The sequence below is a fragment of the Cyclopterus lumpus genome, chromosome 9, assembly GCF_009769545.1.
Source record: "Cyclopterus lumpus isolate fCycLum1 chromosome 9, fCycLum1.pri, whole genome shotgun sequence".
Lineage (NCBI taxonomy): Eukaryota > Metazoa > Chordata > Actinopteri > Perciformes > Cyclopteridae > Cyclopterus > Cyclopterus lumpus.
In genome coordinates, this window is record NC_046974.1 from 2570719 (window position 1) to 2592500 (window position 21782).

Genomic DNA, 21782 nt, shown 5'->3' on the forward strand with positions numbered 1-21782 from the left:
AAAAATGTGTGTATCTGTAACCAGCACACACACACACACAAACAAACACACACACACACACACACACACACACACCCTTTATAGACGCTCAATCCCGTCGCCACTATTTCATCAGCTTCAACAAAGTTTGAAGATGAATTAAAGCAATGAGATCCTTCACTGTCTCAAATAAAGAGGCTCGCGACTGAGCGCTCGGCAGCCGGATGCTCGCCGACCTGCCGAATGGCACCGCGTCCTTTCTTTAGTGGGAATCAGGCTGTGAAATGACTGTGACCCACCAGCCAAGAGAGAGAGTCCTTTTCTTTTCTTCTACCTGGTTCTTGTGACAGAAACAGACGCCGAATTTGAACACAAGTGAGAAGCTTTCGTCGTAATCAGGTGGCGCCTGGATCTCAACCTCCGGACGAGCACTTCTTTCAGGTGGCGCCTGGATCTCAACCTCCGGACGAGCACTTCTTTCAGGTGGCGCCTGGATCTCAACCTCCTGACGAGCGGTTCTTTCAGGTGGCGCCTGGATCTCAACCTCCGGACGAGCGGTTCTTTCAGGTGGCGCCTGGATCTCAACCTCCGGACGAGCGGTTCTTTCAGGTGGCGCCTGGATCTCAACCTCCCTGACGAGCGGTTCTTTCAGGTGGCGCCTGGATCTCAACCTCCGGACGAGCACTTCTTTCAGGTGGCGCCTGGATCTCAACCTCCGGACGAGCACTTCTTTCAGGTGGCGCCTGGATCTCAACCTCCGGACGAGCACTTCTTTCAGGTGGCGCCTGGATCTCAACCTCCTGACGAGCGGTTCTTTCAGGTGGCGCCTGGATCTCAACCTCCGGACGAGCGGTTCTTTCAGGTGGCGCCTGGATCTCAACCTCCGGACGAGCGGTTCTTTCAGGTGGCGCCTGGATCTCAACCTCCCTGACGAGCGGTTCTTTCAGGTGGCGCCTGGATCTCAACCTCCGGACGAGCACTTCTTTCAGGTGGCGCCTGGATCTCAACCTCCGGACGAGCACTTCTTTCAGGTGGCGCCTGGATCTCAACCTCCGGACGAGCACTTCTTTCAGGTGGCGCCTGGATCTCAACCTCCTGACGAGCACTTCTTTCAGGTGGCGCCTGGATCTCAACCTCCTGACGAGCACTTCTTTGCAGCATCTTTTTCTTTTTGTCTGTTAATCACAGACGGAGATGAAGCCTCAGGGGTTCTGGCTCAAAGGCTGGGGAGGAAATGGAAGTGCAGCGTTACGAGCGTCAAGGCAGCCTTCTGTAAACAATCGCTTAACTTGTGCAGACGATGTGGTTTTACCCTCAGGGCGGGGTGTTCCATTCACTTCTCAGCTGTCAGAGCAAACATGAAATGATGGTGTTACTATTCAGGTGGAGTTTTGTACTCAGATATGCTAATTTGTTAACACTCAGGTTTGAGACCTGTGATTGTGAATTTTTAAAAAGAAAAACAAGAACCCAGAGGACGTTTGAGACTTTGACGTTTCCTTGTGATGTTTGTCTCGCGTTGAGTTTCAGCTGCTTTTCTCCGTAGAAGACGTTCTTATAAATATATAAATAACAACTTCAAGAAACCCAGAAGGAAACTGTTTTTAGGTCACAAGTGCTCGGACTTAGTTATGGAAAGTGATGCAGAAGTTGATGCAGTTCAAAAGAATCCCAACGCTGTGCGATGATTGTTGTAAAGTAAATAATTATATTTATTTGTTTCTTTGCATTTTCATGAGATCCTTGTTGAGCTCCAACTTCTGGAATACAACTGATACTTCTGACTAAATATGGACGTTTTCTCGTGTACTATACTTAAGTACAATATTCAGGTAATTTTCAGGCTACTTTATGCTTCTGCTCCACTTCATATATATTACAGCGTTAGTTAGATAGATAGGTAGGTAGGTAGATAGTTAGAGAGAGAGAGAGAGATAGATAGTTAGAGAGATAGATAGACATATATGTAGGTATAGGTAGATAGTTAGAGAGAGAGAGATAGATAGATAGATAGACATATATGTAGGTATAGGTAGATAGTTAGAGAGAGAGAGATAGATAGATAGATAGACATATATGTAGGTATAGGTAGATAGTTAGAGAGAGAGAGAGAGATAGATAGTTAGAGAGATAGATAGACATATATGTAGGTATAGGTAGATAGTTAGAGAGAGAGAGATAGATAGATAGATAGATAGATAGATAGGTAGGTATGTAGATAGTTAGAGAGATGGATGGATAGATGGATGATGCGTAGATAGATAGATAGATGATGGATAGGTAGATAGATAGATAGATGGATGATGCATAGATAGGTAGGTAGATGGATGGATGATGGATAGGTAGGTAGATAGTTAGAGAGAGAGATAGATATATAGATATATGGATGATGGATAGATAGATAGATAGATATGTAGGTAGGTAGATAGGTAGATAGATAGATATGTATGTATGTAGGTAGGTAATGTATGTATGTAGTAGATAGGTAGATAAATTATGTAGATAGGTAGATAGATATGTATGTAGATAGGTAGATAGATAGATATGTATGTAGATAGGTAGATAGATATGTATGTAGATAGGTAGATAGATAGATATGTATGTAGGTAGGTAGATAGGTAGATAGATATGTATGTATGTAGGTAGGTAATGTATGTATGTAGTAGATAGGTAGATAAATTATGTAGATAGGTAGATAGATATGTATGTAGATAGGTAGATAGATAGATATGTATGTAAGTAGGTAGGTGGGTAGGTAGATAGATAGATAGATATGTATGTAGGTAGGTAATGTATGTATGTAGTAGATAGGTAGATAAATTATGTAGATAGGTAGATAGATATGTATGTAGATAGGTAGATAGATAGATATGTATGTAAGTAGGTAGGTGGGTAGGTAGATAGATAGATAGATATGTATGTAGGTAGGTAATGTATGTATGTAGTAGATAGGTAGATAAATTATGTAGATAGATATGTATGTAGGTAGATAGGTAGATAGATAGATATGTATGTAAGTAGGTAGGTAGGTAGGTAGATTGATAGAAATAACCTGGAGGTGCATTTAGATGATGAACAACAACACACACGTTTACACACCGGCTTAATACACGTTTAATGACTTTTAAGTGCAGCCGGTCCACAGATTAAAGATCCAGGCCTGCGCTCACGATGCTGCTGGTATGAAATGTCGGCCCAACTGGGAACCAGTGTGGGCGGTGGAAGCACTTAAACGCCTCGTCAATGAATGCACCGGTGGATTTACTGGCAGGCAGCGGAACTCCTTATCAACCAGTCAGACTGCAGAACCAGATGTACTTGATTGATTTGTGTAATAATTTATTGTGTGTGTGGTTTTGCAAAGTTAAATCCGCCTGCCTCCGCTAACTGAGTTTCCGAGCAGAGCAGAGTCTGATAGATGGAATTAGCATTAAATTAAACGTCAAAGTTTGTGTGGTTGAGTCTTCAAGGACCACCAGCAGTGTCGAGGAGGAAATCAGCATGAAATTAAATGTGTGCGTTTCATGCATATATATATATATATATATACATATATATAGACATCTTTTTTTTTGCTTCCATACATTGTCCATATACTGTGTATATATATATATATATATATATATATATATATATATATATTTTTTTTTAATGCAAACTTATTCTATTGAATTCTTCTGTAATTGAAATGTGTGTGTGTGTGTGTGTGTGTGTGTGTGTTTTTCCTTCCCAGTCCAGTGCCATGCAGACTGCCTGTCATGCACGGGGTCTCCCGACCAGTGTGAGAGCTGCAGGGACCCGAAGGCCCTCCTGCATCTCGGCCGCTGCCTGTCCGTCTGTCCCGCCGGTTACTATGCCGACGGACGGGCGTGTGCAGGTAGGACCGCCTCCAAACTGTCAAATAAGAACACACACACACACACACACACACACACACACACACACACACACAAGAATCTTGAGATTTCTCACTGAGGAACGTTTGACGTCTCTCTCCGGTTCCACGGTCATATATTCACGGAGAGGGGAGGAGTTCAGTCAGACTATTAGGATGAAACAACGCTCCTCATTCCTCTGCGGAGGATAAATCATCCCAACTCTTTTCTTTAAGCTAAATGTAGTCTGCACACCTGCGTCGCAATGCAACGAGGAGTCAAAGTGGATCTATTTCACCTCGTCGGGCTAACTCAGGCGCTTTATTTTGAAAAATAAAGTCACGTGTTCGAGGAGAGAAATCTGAGTCGAAAAAATACTTTCAAAATGACTTAATTTCTTTCCCTTTTTTAACGTGTGCGACGTCTCAGAACATCCAGAGCGACCCGAGACTTCAAATGCTCCTTTACCCGGCTCACCTTTAATGACCCCCCCCCCCCTCCCCTACTGACTGAGCTGTGACAGACAGCTCCTGGAACCATGAAAGCGGCTCAGATAGAAGGAGGGGAATTAATTTCTCCCCCTCTCCTCCTCCACAGCCTGCCAGTCATCCTGCGCCTCCTGCTCCGGAGGGGGGGCGTGCCGGTCCTGCGGCCCCCGGCTGCCCCTGCTGAGCCCCGATAGCGGCGAGTGCCTGGCCTCCTGCGCTCCAGGTTCCTATCGCCACGACGACACGCGCTGTCGCAGTGAGTATTGGGGGGGGGGGGGGGGGGGGGGGGGGAGCTGGGAGTTTCAGATTAGACAGTTTGGAGACTGATAAATATGATCAAACATATATTATCATTAATAGTCACAGATTGCACATAATACTATTAATCACTTTATATATATGTTATCAAATTATTTAGATATTATAGAAGTATGTACTTTTTTTCCTTCTATTTATTTATTATTATTATTTTAAATAATCCACATTATTTTCATATATAAATCATAATATGAGCAAACGGGTGTGATGAGTGTTTCCTCTCATCTTTCTACTCGTTTCTCTGGTGGATCGGTTCACTTGGAGAGGACGTTCTGACTGAATATTATATTCTCTCTCTCTCTATCTCCCTCTCTCCCTCTCTCTCCCTCCCTCTCTCTCTCCCTCTCTCCCTCTCTCTCCCTCCCTCTCTCTCTCCCTCTCTCTCTCTCTCTCTCTCTCCCTCTCTACCTCCCTCTCTCCCTCTCTCTCTCCCTCTCTCTCTCTCTCTCTCTCTACCTCCCTCTCTCCCTCTCTCTCTCCCTCTCCCTCTCCCTCTCTACCTCCCTCTCTACCTCTCTCTCTACCTCCCTCTCTCCCTCTCTCTCTCCCTCTCCCTCTCTCTCTCTCTACCTCCCTCTCTACCTCTCTCTCTCTCTCTCTCTCTCTACCTCCCTCTCCCTCTCTCTACCTCTCTCGCTCTCTCCCTCTCTACCTCCCTCTCTCTCTGTCTCCCTCTCTCTCTCTCTACCTCCCTCTCTCTCTCTCTACCTCTCTCTCTACCTCCCTCTCTACCTCCCTCTCTCTCTCCTTCTCTCTCTCCCCCCCCCCCTTGTGTGAAGAATAAGTCGATATATATTTTATATTTCTTCCAATATTTGTCAAAAGCACAAGTAAAAAAAAAACATATTTATACAGAAGGAGGAAGAAGAACATTTGTGTTTTATTTTTGGATGTTTTGGCCGACGCCATCTTGTTTTTTTTTGGACTGCGGGGGAATCGACACTGAGACGCTATATATATATGGCTCTGGTCGAGACCTGTCAATCACAAGGTAGCCCCGCCCTAAAGCATGACGTGGTCGTCGTGACGACACCCGTTGGTTTTGACTGATGTTTTGAAGTCTGAAGAGACCAAAAACTCATGTTTACAATGTTTACTGAGGGAATAAATCAAGTTGTGGAGGATCATAAAACGTCTGTGATATAAAAAATATAAAATATTAAAGGCCATTTAAACACAACAAATGATCTCCCATGTTAGTTTTTAGCTATATATATATATATATATATATATATGTATATATATATACATATATATATATATATGACTCGACTTCACTTTGTCACACAGATGATAAAAGGCATTTTTGGTCAATGAATTAAAACAAACACACAACCAAACATTATGAAAACTAATTAGCACTTGAACATTGTTTTGGAACAGTGAATGAAAGAGACTTGTTTTAATTGGTCTCCATGTTTTCTGTTGTTCTTTCACCGAGTGTGTTTTGATGTCATTTAGCTGCCGCCCGTCATTAAAGAAATAATTAAAAAAACAAAAGGCTTTACTGTCAGATCCATCTGTGATCTGTTTGGGGAGCTAAACACATGGCACACTATGGAGCATCACGACTGTCCTTGGAATCCCCAACAATACGATTATTAATACTAATATTATTATTTTAAATGTCAAGGACTGTTCTGTTTTTTCAGAAAAAAGATTAAACTCTTGCACAAACTCTTGTAAAAGCACAAACTCTTGTAAAAGAAAAATTTTTTTTTAGTCCCTTTTTGTGGAGAAAACAAACAATCTAACAATATTGAATATTCACCACAAATCATAAGGTCCCAATGCGTCAATACAAGATACGTAAATCAATAAAAGTCTGTTCCGCATCGCATGTAGGAACGGACATGGATAAAATAAAAAGAATGACATCATTCATAAACATTATTAAATGATGAGTGTAAATCTAAACGCAATGAATTACTGGATCAACGTTGGGCTTCCAACACATATTGCCTGTGTTTGAGTTCGTCTAAAATAACTACAGAATTAGGGCGAAGACAGCGCCCCCCGGGGGGAAAGACGGGCTTTTCTTTGACCCCGCCCCCTGCAGCCGGTCCACTTTGATGCTCTACATCTTCTGAACCAGAGGATCGTCGCTCAGTGGGGTGAAACGAAAACTTCTGAGGACACGTGTTCTCGTTGCGTAAAGACCCCAAACCCACAGAAGAAAGACCGTTGAGGCAAATGGACAAAGACACATGCGCTCTGGGTTCATGGCCCAGCTCACACGGTGCTGATGGACCGTGACTCGACCAGCGCCCCGCGGCCCCTAAAGAGAACCTGTGTGGGCATGCTAATGCACTCTGAGGTGGTGGAGGCCTGCTGGGACTCCCGGGGGATGATGGGTAGGAATAGAAATAGAGGGAGAGAGGGAGGGGGGAGAGGGAGGGTGACCACGATGTGATCACAGTCCGGCCGTGCAGCTCAATTTCAAACCTAATGAATATCGCCAGGAGGACCAGAGCCTCCCGGGGCACCGGCTCCCTGGACGGAGCAGCTGTGTGTTTGTTTTTAATATATCCGTGCACACCCACTTCATTAATTTATGCTGACCGTGACCCCCCCCCCCCCCTCGTACACAAACCCGACACCTTCCCTCTAACGACACATTTGATCCTCTCGTGTCTCCGGGAGGCGACGGTGGGAACGTGAGTCACTGTTAATCGGGAGGTGATGAGGGTGGATTTCAGCCTCTTCTTCCAGTGTTTGTTCCTGGGGGGGCTGAAGGAATGTGGGCGCTCCTTTAGTGAGCGAGGTGCTGCAGACGGCGAGGGAGGGTTGTGGTGTTCTTGGCAGAGGACCAGGACCACCCAGAGCCTCGCGCCTCGCCCCCGGGGGCCAGACGGCTTTTCTTTTCTTCTCGTTGGTTTTCGGTAAACGCCTCTGGCTCCTGACTGAAGGCGCTCCTGTCTCTGCTCGTATTCAAAGTTAATAATTATGGGAGATGGTCTTAAAAGAAGTGTTAAAAGAAAGTCCTTTGGACAGAAGCCACAGACGTGTGGAATATGATGAATATGATATATTCATATAGCCTCGGCTGTTGCATTGTGACCTTTTTGTTGCATCGTGACCTTTCTGTTGCATCGTGACCACTCTGTTGCATCGTGACCTCTTGTGACCTCTCTGTTGCATCGTGACCTTTCTGTTGCATCGTGACCTCTCTGTTGCATCGTGACCTCTCTGTTGCATCGTGACCTCTCTGTTGCATCATGACCTCTCTGTTGCATCGTGACCTCTCTGTTGCATCGTGACCTCTCTGTTGCATCGTGACCTTTCTGTTGCATCGTGACCTTTCTGTTGCATCGTGACCTCTCTGTTGCATCGTGACCTTTCTGTTGCATCGTGACCTTTCTGTTGCATCGTGACCTCTCTGTTGCATCGTGACCTTTCTGTTGCATCGTGACCTCTCTGTTGCATCGTGACATTTCTGTTGCATCGTGACCTCTCTGTTGCATCGTGACCTCTTGTGACCTCTCTGTTGCATCGTGACCTTTCTGTTGCATCGTGACCTCTCTGCTGTTTGGAGAATCAAAGTTCGATCTTATATTTGGTGCAATATTAGGCGTATTGTTTCCATGTTGGAGATGCAGGCCTTTTGCTGTCGGTGACCACTTCATTCTTATTAAGTGGATCTTCACAAAAGAAATATGTATTTCCTCTCCTCACAAAGCTGCTTCCTGCGGGCTCGGTTTAATTGGCGAATCTCTCATCCCATCTCGTTTCATTACTCGAGGTTCGGGGGAGTAAATGAGTGTCTCGCCCCCCAGATGACAGACAGAGAGGGGGGATTATGATAGTGACTGTGCATTCATCTCCACCTCGACTGCGTTATGCAGAGCAGGCGTTAGAGGAGGCTTCTGGCCGCCGGCCTGCTGGGATTACACTGATAACTTTACGCTTCGGGCTGCGCAGACAAATAAATTGCTTCCCTGTGAAAGGGGGCTCGGTAAAGGACGTGCAATCCCCTTGTTGGACAAAACCATGGGTCAGTGTGCGTGTATATGTGTGTGTGTGTGTGTTATCCACTCATAAATGTACAGAACGCTTGGAGATGCATGTGGTGTCTTTTTTTGTTGCTTCGTCTGCAATAAGGAACGTTTTACTGTCCAGAACAAAGTGTCAGGAACTTTGTTTGGTTGTCAGTTCAATAAAGAAATAATGCCCGGTAGATACATCATTGTAATTCAGTGTGTGTGTGTGTGTGTGTCTACGAGTAAAGACAGAGAGAGGAGGTTTGAGACTCTGTAACTTCTAACGAACCGTTAACTCCAAACCTCAGCGATCCTCCTGGGTTTTTACTCCTTTGGAACCGGTTCCCATTCAGACCGGGTTTCGAGGGGCTTCTTTAATCACGGACCCTCTCAGGATCTTCTGCACACCACGAAGAAGAAGATAAGGTCAACTAGAAAGCAGACGGAAAGAGGGAAGAAGAAAAAGCTTGAGAGACACACAGAGAGAACGTGAGTTGACAAGAAATCCAATGTGAGGCTCGAGAAAAGCCAGAAGAAGCCTGGGACAGAGAAGAGAGAGAGCGTCGTGGGAAGAGAGAGAGAGAGAGAGAGAGAGATGGGAAATGATGGCAGAGGAAGAGGAAGGAGCTGAGGAATACGAACATTCAAATTTGGCCAGGAAACTATTTTACCTGTCAATCCACCTGTCACAGTGGAGGACAGGTTCAAACTTGAACCCTTTCCATAAGGAACTTTACTCTGTGTGCTGTGAGCTTTTGGAAGTCTTGTGAGTTCAGTCGTTCATTTTCGTCAGATTGCTGCTTAAAGGAATAGATTTCGGCTTGTTTTGGCCCTCTAACTACAAATCACGTCTACTTTGCTGCCATTTATATTTCGGAGCTTGATATACAATTTTAATTCCATCCCTCACCTCCCAGGCAGACCCTAGTTTGCATGCATGTCTGAGCAGTTTGAACATCACTTTGCAGACACTTGAAACCTGCCTGTAACCAGCTGCTGTACTTTTTCATTTTGACCGTATGTCGGCAGCCCCGACGCCAGGAAACAGTTTGGATACCATGGAACCATGGATACGTTGTTGTAAACCAAAAGTGAACGTTATGTTGTTGCGTTACGGTGTTGTTGTGTTACGTTGTTGTTGTGTTACGTTGTTGCGTTACGTTGTTGCGTTACGTTGTTGCGTTACGTTGTTGCGTTACGTTGTCGTTCCGTTGTCGTTCCGTTGTCGTTCCGTTGTTCCGTTCCGTTGTTCCGTTCCGTTGTTCCGTTCCGTTGTTCCGTTCCGTTGTTCCGTTCCGTTGTTCCGTTCCGTTCCGTTGTAACGCTGTTCCGTTGTAACGCTGTTCCGTTACGCTGTTCCGTTACGCTGTTGTTCCGTTACGTTGTTGTTCCGTTACGTTGTTACGTTACGTTACGTTGTTACGTTACGTTGTTACGTTACGTTGTTACCTTACGTTACGTTGTTGCGTTAAGTTACGTTGTTGCGTTAAGTTACGTTGTTGCGTTACGTTGTTGCGTTACAGTGTTGCGTTACGGTGTTGCGTTGATTTGTTACATTGTTGCATTGTGCCACGTTGTTGCCGAAACCTAACCAACGCACAATACCAACATTCTTTGTGCCGTCTGGGTTGTTATCGCCTCACACTTCAGTCGGGTGAAAAGTTGGTGATGCTTTTGAGTTCTTTCCGAAGATGCAGACATGTGAGTGATGTGTGCATTGGTTTTCAGAAGCTGGCGTTCTAATTTTCAATGTTGGACTTGATGAACCAAGAAGGAACATATTTTTACAAGTTGCATGCTGAATGTGAACATAAATAAATAAAAATATATCCTTGCTTTGATAGATAATTTATTCAATAAGTCTCTGAAAGTTGATTTTCTTATCATTCTGAAATGCGTAGCTGCCTGTAAATCAATCTAAAAGTGCTTGTAGACTTTGAAAAGTAACTCTCAGTAATATAAAGTGTGCTTGATGTGTAGTTTGTGGGCTGAAACATGCAAAAGCACCGGCGTAGTTCTTTAAATCACCTACTGTCAGAGATTGAAATCCCATGCTGGTAGAAAAGAGCGATTTAACCACCAGTAAAAACTGTGATAAACTCAATCTGGCTGCCTGTTGCTGGTAATAAGAGGGAAGAGAAGGGAAGCTGAGAGAGAATGAGAGAGCAACAAAGGAAAAGGGACAGCTTGATTCATTGAAAAGAACTCATTCTGCGTACAGTTTAAGTTTGCACACATTCTAAATAATAACACACAAAAGAGACAACAATGAACGCTGTATCAGGCACACACAATGCACCACGTGCAGCACATACTCGGGCTTGCGATGCATTTGCAAAGTCTTCAATCCAGATAGAGGCCTGAGTTTCCTGTGGGAATCAAAACAAGCACTGCCAGTTGTCTCTTGTTGCCGCTCCTGCACGTCCTGTACAGTTGGTACATTTGGTACATTTGGTACAGTTGGTACATTTTGTACATTTAGTACAGTTGGTACATTTGGTACAGTTGGTACATTTAGTACAGTTGGTACATTTGGTACAGTTGGTACATTTAGTACAGTTGGTACATTTGGTGCATTTGGTACATTTGGTACAGTTGGTACATTTTGTACATTTAGTACAGTTGGTACATTTGGTACATTTGGTGCATTTGGTACAGTTGGTACATTTGGTGCATTTGGTACATTTGGTGCATTTGGTACATTTGGTACATTACATTTGGTACATTTGGTACAGTTGGTACATTTGGTACATTTGGTACATTACAATTGGTACATTTGGTACAGTTGGTACAGTTGGTACATTTGGTACATTTGGTACATTACAATTGGTGCATTTGGTACAGTTGGTACAGTTGGTACATTTGGTACAGTTGGTACATTTGGTACATTACAATTGGTGCATTTGGTACAGTTGGTACATTTGGTACATTTGGTACAGTTGGTACATTTGGTACAGTTGGTACATTTGGTACATTTGGTACAGTTGGTACATTTGGTAAAGTTGGTACATTTGGTACATTTGGTACAGTTGGTACAGTTTTTACAGTTGGTACATTTGGTACAGTTGGTACAGTTGGTACATTTGGTACAGTTGGTACAGTTGGTACATTTGGTACAGTTGGTACATTTGGTACAGTTGGTACAGTTGGTACAGTTGGTACATTTGGTACATTACAATTGGTGCATTTGGTACAGTTGGTACAGTTGGTACAGTTGGTACATTTGGTACAGTTGGTACATTTGGTACATTTGGTACAGTTGGTACAGTTGGTACAGTTGGTACATTTGGTACAGTTGGTACATTTGGTACAATTGGTGCATTTGGTACAGTTTGTACAGTTTGTACAGTTTGTACAATTGGTACATTTGGTACAGTTTGTACAGTGTGTACAGTTGGTACAGTTTGTACAGTTTGTACAGTTGGTACAGTTTGTACAGTTGGTGCATTTGGTGCATTTGGTACAGTTGGTACATTTGGTACATTTGGTGCATTTGGTACAGTTGGTACAGTTTGTACATTTGGTACATTTGGTGCATTTGGTGCATTTGGTACATTTGGTGCAGTTGGTACAGTTGGTACAGTTTGTACATTTGGTACATTTGGTATATTTGGTGCATTTGGTGCAGTTGGTACAGGTTGTACAGTTGGTGCATTTGGTGCATTTGGTACATTTGGTGCATTTGGTGCATTTGGTACAGTTTGTACAGTTTGTACATTTGGTACAGTTGGTGCATTTGGTACAGTTGGTACAGTTGGTACAGTTTATACAGTTTGTACAGTTGGTGCATTTGGTGCATTTGGTACATTTGGTGCATTTGGTACAGTTGGTACATTTGGTACAGTTGGTACATTTGGTACATTTGGTACAGTTGGTACATTTGGTACAGTTGGTACAGGTTTTACAGTTGGTACAGTTGGTACAGTTGGTACATTTGGTACATGTTGGTACAGTTGGTACAGTTGGTACATTTGGTACATTTGGTACAGTTGGTACAGTTGGTACATTTGGTACATGTTGGTACAGTTGGTACATTTGGTACATTTGGTACAGTTGGTACATTTTGTACATTTGGTACATTTGGTACAGTTGGTACATTTGGTACATTTGGTACAGTTGGTACATTTGGTACAGTTGGTACAGGTTTTACAGTTGGTACAGTTGGTACAGTTGGTACATTTGGTACATGTTGGTACAGTTGGTACAGTTGGTACATTTGGTACATTTGGTACAGTTGGTACAGTTGGTACATTTGGTACATGTTGGTACAGTTGGTACATTTGGTACATTTGGTACAGTTGGTACATTTTGTACATTTGGTACATTTGGTACAGTTGGTACATTTGGTACATTTGGTACAGTTGGTACATTTGGTACAATTGGTGCATTTGGTACAGTTTGTACAGTTTGTACAGTTTGTACAATTGGTACATTTGGTACAGTTTGTACAGTGTGTACAGTTGGTACAGTTTGTACAGTTTGTACAGTTGGTACAGTTTGTACAGTTGGTGCATTTGGTGCATTTGGTACAGTTGGTACATTTGGTACATTTGGTGCATTTGGTACAGTTGGTACAGTTTGTACATTTGGTACATTTGGTGCATTTGGTGCATTTGGTACATTTGGTGCAGTTGGTACAGTTGGTACAGTTTGTACATTTGGTACATTTGGTATATTTGGTGCATTTGGTGCAGTTGGTACAGGTTGTACAGTTGGTGCATTTGGTGCATTTGGTACATTTGGTGCATTTGGTGCATTTGGTACAGTTTGTACAGTTTGTACATTTGGTACAGTTGGTGCATTTGGTACAGTTGGTACAGTTGGTACAGTTTATACAGTTTGTACAGTTGGTGCATTTGGTGCATTTGGTACATTTGGTGCATTTGGTACAGTTGGTACATTTGGTACAGTTGGTACATTTGGTACATTTGGTACAGTTGGTACATTTGGTACAGTTGGTACAGGTTTTACAGTTGGTACAGTTGGTACAGTTGGTACATTTGGTACATGTTGGTACAGTTGGTACAGTTGGTACATTTGGTACATTTGGTACAGTTGGTACAGTTGGTACATTTGGTACATGTTGGTACAGTTGGTACATTTGGTACATTTGGTACAGTTGGTACATTTTGTACATTTGGTACATTTGGTACAGTTGGTACATTTGGTACATTTGGTACAGTTGGTACATTTGGTACAATTGGTGCATTTGGTACAGTTTGTACGGTTGGTACAGTTTGTACAGTTGGTGCATTTGGTGCATTTGGTACGGTTGGTACATTTGGTGCATTTGGTGCATTTGGTACAGTTGGTACAGTTTGTACATTTGGTACATTTGGTGCATTTGGTGCATTTGGTGCAGTTGGTACAGTTGGTACAGTTTGTACATTTGGTACATTTGGTGCATTTGGTGCATTTGGTACAGTTGGTACAGTTTGTACAGTTGGTACAGTTGGTGCATTTGGTACAGTTGGTACAGTTGGTACAGTTTATACAGTTTGTACAGTTGGTGCATTTGGTACATTTGGTGCATTTGGTACAGTTTTTACAGTTGGTACAGTTGGTACAGTTTTTACAGTTGGTACAGTTGGTACAGTTTGTACAGTTGGTACAGTTTGTACAGTTGGTACAGTTGGTACAGTTTGTACAGTTTTTACAGTTGGTACAGTTTTTACAGTTGGTACAGTTGGTACAGTTTTTACAGTTGGTACATTTAGTACAGTTGGTGCATTTGGTGCAGTTGGTACATTTGGTACATTTGGTACAGTTGGTACATTTGGTACAATTGGTGCATTTGGTACAGTTTGTACAGTTGGTACATTTGGTACAGTTGGTACAGTTGGTACAGTTGGTACATTTGGTACATTACAATTGGTACATTTGGTACATTTGGTGCATTTGATACAGTTGGTACAGTTTGTACATTTGGTACATTTGGTGCATTTGGTGCATTTGGTACATTTGGTGCAGTTGGTACAGTTGGTACAGTTTGTACATTTGGTACATTTGGTACATTTGGTGCATTTGGTGCATTTGGTACAGTTGGTACAGTTTGTACAGTTGGTACAGTTGGTACAGTTGGTGCATTTGGTACAGTTGGTACAGTTGGTACAGTTTGTACAGTTGGTGCATTTGGTACAGTTTGTACAGTTGGTACAGTTGGTACAGTTGGTACAGTTGGTACATTTGGTACAGTTTTTACAGTTGGTACAGTTGGTACATTTGGTACAGTTGGTACAGTTGGTACAGTTTTTACAGTTGGTACAGTTGGTACAGTTGGTACATTTGGTACAGTTGGTACATTTGGTACATTTGGTACATTTGGTACATGTTGGTACAGTTGGTACATTTGGTACAGTTGGTACATTTGGTACATTTGGTACATGTTGGTACAGTTGGTACATTTGGTACAGTTGGTACATTTGGTACATTTGGTACATGTTGGTACAGTTGGTACATTTGGTACAGTTGGTACAGTTGGTACAGTTGGTACATTTGGTACAGTTTTTACAGTTTTTACAGTTGGTACAGTTGGTACAGTTTTTACAGTTGGTACAGTTGGTACAGTTTTTACAGTTGGTACAGTTGGTACATTTGGTACAGTTTGTACAGTTGGTACAGTTTTTACAGTTGGTACAGTTGGTACATTTGGTACAGTTTGTACAGTTGGTACTGTTTTTACAGTTGGTACAGTTGGTACATTTGGTACAGTTTGTACAGTTGGTACAGTTTTTACAGTTGGTACAGTTGGTACAGTTGGTACATTTGGTACAGTTGGTACAGTTGGTACATTTGGTACAGTTGGTACAGTTTGTACAGTTCTTACAGTTGGTACAGTTTGTACAGTTGGTACATTTGGTACAGTTTTTACAGTTGGTACAGTTGGTACAGTTGGTACATTTGGTACAGTTGGTACAGTTTGTACAGTTTTTACAGTTGGTACAGTTGGTACAGTTGGTACAGTTTTTACAGTTGGTACATTTAGTACAGTTGGTGCATTTGGTGCATTTGGTACATTTGGTGCAGTTGGTACAGTTGGTACAGTTTGTACATTTGGTACATTTGGTACATTTGGTGCATTTGGTGCATTTGGTACAGTTGGTACAGTTTGTACAGTTGGTACATTTGGTACAGTTGGTGCATTTGGTACAGTTGGTACAGTTTATACAGTTTGTACAGTTGGTGCATTTGGTACATTTGGTGCATTTGGTACAGTTGGTACAGTTTGTACAGTTGGTACAGTTGGTACATTTGGTACAGTTGGTACATTTGGTACAGTTTTTACAGTTGGTACAGTTGGTACAGTTGGTACATTTGGTACAGTTGGTACATTTGGTACATGTTGGTACAGTTGGTACAGTTGGTACATTTGGTACAGTTGGTACAGTTGGTATATTTGGTACATGTTGGTACAGTTGGTACATTTGGTACAGTTGGTACAGTTGGTACAGTTGGTACAGTTGGTACAGTTTTTACAGTTGGTACAGTTGGTACAGTTTGTACAGTTGGTACAGTTGGTACATTTGGTACAGTTTGTACAGTTGGTACAGTTTTTACAGTTGGTACAGTTGGTACATTTGGTACAGTTGGTACATTTTGTACAGTTTTTACAGTTGGTACATTTGGTACAGTTTTTACAGTTGGTACAGTTGGTACAGTTGGTACAGTTTTTACAGTTGGTACATTTAGTACAGTTGGTACATTTGGTACATTTGGTACATTTGGTACAGTTTGTACAGTTTTTACAATTGGTACATTTCGTACAGTTGGTACATTTGGTACAGTTGGTACAGTTTTTACAGTTGGTACAGTTGGTGCATTTGGTACATTTGGTACATTTGGTTCATTTGCACATTCATGTTTTGAAAGCATTTCAAATAGGCCACTCGTTTTGGTCACTTTCAAATATGTTACGTTCCAAATTTGCTGAAGCTTGGATCAGATTTCAGGGACAAGAAAACAAAGTGTGTGTTGAAGATGTTCAAGCCTGTGAAGGCGTCTCCTCGAGGTTCTTCTCTTCTCCAAATGGCCTCGGGCTCGTACGGTTCCCACTCAAAATCTGATTGTTCTTCTCTGTCATCGGGTCTCCATTTAATAGCAAATGTTATTGAAACTTTTCGAACACTGTAGTTCTGAAGCTTCCCTTGAATGAACCCATGAACCCAGACCCAGAAACTCAGGGACACCAAAAGCAGCGAGGGGAAAAAAATAAATAAAAACAGAAAAATAAAATAAATGTGCCAAAACAAAATGACAAAACCCCGGTTGGAGGTAAAGCGTTTGCGGTCGTGGGAGGAGTGCGTGTTTGTGCGATTGATGGAACAGAAGCAGTGTGTTGGCCATGTGTGTTTCCTGGGTGATAAAGAGACGCATGCGGAGATACGGACGTCATCACCGGAGGAAAAGTCGTCGGGGAAGCGAGAGATTTACGCCGCGCTGCTTTCCAACAGCGTCTGCCGGTAACATTTTTGGTTAACTTCCGGTATCTTCTTTTTTAATTGAGTGAGATTTTCATCAGCATTTCTTGAATGGTGCTGATTAAATTAATTACTCTCTCCTCAGGTGAATATCCGCTCGTTTATCCTCGACTGAAATGACTTTCTAATGATTTCCCTTTTTCTTTTTTACGTCTCCATCCTCTCACTTCTTACATCTGACCTCATTAATTTCTTGCTATTTTCCTGCTTTCTTCTTCTTACTCCAACGACACGATGATGAACGAGTCGGAGATCGAGGAGCTTGTACCTTAAATTCAGAGCAGAATATTCTACACAAAATACTACGATCAAAAGAGAAACCATAGGAATGCCAAAGGTCAAAGTTCGTCACTAAAAGGCTTCGTAGAGCTTGAGAACAACTCAGTTGGATGAATAAGTGATGTTATAATATACTGAGTCTTATTCTACCCAGACCGGGTCTTACTCTACCCAGACCTGGTCTTACTCTACCCAGACCGGGTCTTACTCTACCCAGACCTGGTCTTACTCTACCCAGACCTGGTCTTACTCTACCCAGACCGGGTCTTACTCTACCCAGACCGGGTCTTACTCTACCCAGACCTGGTCTTACTCTACCCAGACCGGGTCTTACTCTACCCAGACCCGGTCTTACTCTACCCAGACCTGGTCTTACTCTACCCAGACCGGGTCTTACTCTACCCAGACCCGGTCTTACTCTACCCAGACCCGGTCTTACTCTACCCAGACCGGGTCTTACTCTACCCAGACCGGGTCTTACTCTACCCAGACCCGGTCTTACTCTACCCAGACCTGGTCTTACTCTACCCAGACCCGGTCTTACTCTACCCAGACCGGGTGTTACTCTACCCAGACCGGGTGTTACTCTACCCAGACCGGGTCTTACTGGTCTTACTCTACCCAGACCCGGTCTTACTCTACCCAGACCGGGTCTTACTCTACCCAGACCTGGTCTTACTCTACCCAGACCCGGTCTTACTCTACCCAGACCTGGTCTTACTCTACCCAGACCGGGTCTTACTCTACCCAGACCGGGTCTTACTGGTCTTACTCTACCCAGACCTGGTCTTACTCTACCCAGACCGGGTGTTACTCTACCCAGACCGGGTCTTACTGGTCTTACTCTACCCAGACCTGGTCTTACTCTACCCAGACCGGGTGTTACTCTACCCAGACCGGGTCTTACTGGTCTTACTCTACCCAGACCTGGTCTTACTCTACCCAGACCGGGTGTTACTCTACCCAGACCGGGTCTTACTGGTCTTACTCTTCCCAGACCGGGTCTTACTCTACCCAGACTGGGTCTTACTCTACCCAGACCGGGTCTTACTGGTCTTACTCTACCCAGACCTGGTCTTACTCTACCCAGACCGGGTGTTACTCTACCCAGACCGGGTCTTACTGGTCTTACTCTACCCAGACCTGGTCTTACTCTACCCAGACCGGGTCTTACTCTACCCAGACCGGGTCTTACTCTACCCAGACCCGGTCTTACTCTACCCAGACCGGGTCTTACTCTACCCAGACCGGGTCTTACTGGTCTTACTCTACCCAGACCTGGTCTTACTCTACCCAGACCGGGTGTTACTCTACCCAGACCGGGTCTTACTGGTCTTACTCTACCCAGACCGGGTCTTACTCTACCCAGACTGGGTCTTACTCTACCCAGACCGGGTCTTACTGGTCTTACTCTACCCAGACCTGGTCTTACTCTACCCAGACCGGGTGTTACTCTACCCAGACCGGGTCTTACTGGTCTTACTCTACCCAGACCTGGTCTTACTCTACCCAGACCGGGTCTTACTCTACCCAGACCGGGTCTTACTCTACCCAGACCGGGTCTTACTCTACCCAGACCCAGTCTTATTCTACCCAGACCGGGTCTTACTGGTCTTACTCTACCCAGACCGGGTCTTACTCTACCCAGACCGGGTCTTACTCTACCCAGACCCAGTCTTATTCTACCCAGACCGGGTCTTACTCTACCCAGACCGGGTCTTACTCTACCCAGACCCGGTCTTACTCTACCCAGACCTGGTCTTACTCTACCCAGACCTGGTCTTACTCTACCCAGACCCGGTCTTACTCTACCCAGACCCGGTCTTACTCTACCCAGACCTGGTCTTACTCTACCCAGACCGGGTCTTACTCTACCCAGACCTGGTCTTACTCTACCCAGACCTGGTCTTATTCTACCCAGACCCGGTCTTACTCTACCCAGACCTGGTCTTACTCTACCCAGACCTGGTCTCATTAGAACAAGATGAATCCACAGGAGGTTATGAGGTCATGGTTGTGTGTCTTGTTCCTGGTTTCTTTTATTCTGTCTTTGTCTCATTCACACACACACACACACACACACACACACACACACACACACACACACACACACACACACACGCACACACTCTGCAGACAGCCCGTTAAAGCGTGACATGGACCCCCCTTACAGCTCACCTCTCCTCCGGCTCACACGGTTGTCAGCGTCTGGTTTTTTACCGGCGCTCGTTAAACACCCCCGGTAACGGTCGCCATGGAGACCGCGCGCACTCTTTGATTTAGGCTCTGCACAATCTTGATCTTTTACAACCTGAGTCGTTTCCTTAACGCGTGAAGAGCTATGAAGTTTTATGGTTTACAGTATTTCATTCCACCACCATGACCTCGTGCCTCCTGTTGTTGGGTTGGAGGTTGTTTACATCATGGACAATATAATTGTTTACATCGTGGACAATATAATTGTTTACATCGTGGACAATATAATTGTTTACAACATGGACAATATAATTGTTTACATCGTGGACAATATAATTGTTTACAACATGGACAATATAATTGTTTACATCGTGGACAATATAATTGTTTAACTTTTGTAGTACTTTGCTTTCATTTGTTTGTTTCTTCCTCTCCACGTGTCTATTGTCCAACAAACAAATTCTCCAGCGTGTGCTTCCCCTTCCGTCCACCAGGGTGCCACGCGTCCTGCTCAGAGTGCCGCGGGCCGAGCCCCCAGGACTGCGCCGCGTGTTCGGACCCGACCGCCTTGCTCAAGGGCGGGGAATGCGTCCCCGACTGCGGCGCCGGCTTCTACGGTCGAGGAGGCGTCTGCCACGGTAAAGTCGACCCATTCCCATGATGCATTGTGGGGGAAAAAAAAACTAACAGGCGTGTCATTGATGTGTAGCAGGTATTTGGATTATATGAATAAGAGGAATACATTATAATATATAATGAACGGGCTCCATGACTTAGATTATGGATTTAAGGTATTTAAGTTGAAGAATCTCCCCAAAAAGAAACACGTTACATTCGGCCACACAGAGAGAACTTCCTGTGTGTTTCCTGCACTGCATTGTGGTCTATTTTTATGTATTATTGGATGTAAAATAAAGTAAAAGGCTTTTTTTTTTAAGGTAAAATCCGCTATTACGTGTAATTCCGAAATATTTCATTGCGACCGCCTTTTGGCTTTAATCATCCTTTTAGAAATATATATTTATTTTTCTAAAACATAAAAATGTCCGAAAACAAACTTTATAAGTTAGAACTTTAAGGGCAAAAAGAAACCTGCAGTTTTCTGTTAATATTTAAACAAAGTCGCACAATGAGGTTGAGTGTTCGGTCAACTGAGGGTGAAGGTTTGTTTGGGCTTGTTTATGAGGGGGTGTTGTTGTTGTTGTTGTTGTTGTTTCGCCTCCCCCGAGGAGCTTCTCACCAGCGTCGACCCCACGTGGAGCCGAAACGATGAAGTCAGCAGAGTTAGAAAACAAACAATAAGAGATTCAGGAGGCTAATTAGCGGTTTTCTCTTGAGCTAACGAGGAGACGGAGGCTCTCTTGAATCCTGAGATCCTCCATGAATATGGACGCTGTCTATTTCTGAGATGGAGGAGGAGGAGGAGGAGGAGGAGGAGGAGTCCCTCTTCTTTTTTTAAATGATAAGAGAGAGAGAGAGAGAGAGAGATTGATTTCCCACCTGGAACAACAACAACAAAACGGTTTTCTTTGACTTGAAGTTTAAAAAACAACCAGCGTTTGTATTATTAACAATACTAGTACCCTTCAAATTAAACCGATACCAGTAGAGTACATTTGGTATCACGTGAATGGAGGCGGGACAGTGTTATCAAAAAACAACAACAACAACCCCCTCAAGTGTTGACACTGGTACGGCCTTAGTGGGCGTGTCCTATTCTCCAGGTTGGATAAAGAGGACCGAGCGTCCATGTTGACACGTTCCTCGAGCTCAGGGCATCGAACCGCTGACGTCCGCCCGCTTTGCTTCCACAGCCTGCGACGCGTCCTGCGCCTCCTGTTTCCCCGACAACCCCGAGTGCGCGAGCTGTCCGCCGGCGAGCGCCTTGCATCATGGGAAGTGCGTTTCCCAGTGTCCGGCTCAGCATTACCCGGACAGCCACGGCCGATGCAGAGGTAGGGACCCTCTTGTTGGAGGAAGCGCTCACCGTCTTTAAAACCCGACGGTTCGAATCCCTTTTTCCCCTCTTCTCCCCTCAGGCTGCCACGGCTCCTGCGCCTCCTGCTGGGGCTCCTCGGTATCGCAGTGCGCCTCGTGTCCAGGCGGGCGCCTTCTCCACCAGGGCCAGTGTGTGGAGGCCTGCGGGGAGGGGCTCTACTCCCAGGACTACACCTGCCACAGTAAGCGCTC

At 44.1% G+C, this 21782-nt stretch overlaps 1 protein-coding gene across 1 annotated transcript in view; it reads left to right on the plus strand.

Moving 5' to 3' along the window:
* Nucleotides 1–21782, plus strand: part of fras1 (Fraser extracellular matrix complex subunit 1) — a 204478-nt gene that overhangs the window by 81628 nt on the left and 101068 nt on the right. The window contains exons 12-16 of the mRNA XM_034541300.1: nucleotides 3713–3856; nucleotides 4452–4598; nucleotides 20087–20230; nucleotides 21407–21547; nucleotides 21632–21772. Of these exons, the coding sequence (XP_034397191.1) occupies nucleotides 3713–3856; nucleotides 4452–4598; nucleotides 20087–20230; nucleotides 21407–21547; nucleotides 21632–21772 (717 nt within the window). The remainder of the gene's footprint in view (nucleotides 1–3712; nucleotides 3857–4451; nucleotides 4599–20086; nucleotides 20231–21406; nucleotides 21548–21631; nucleotides 21773–21782) is intronic.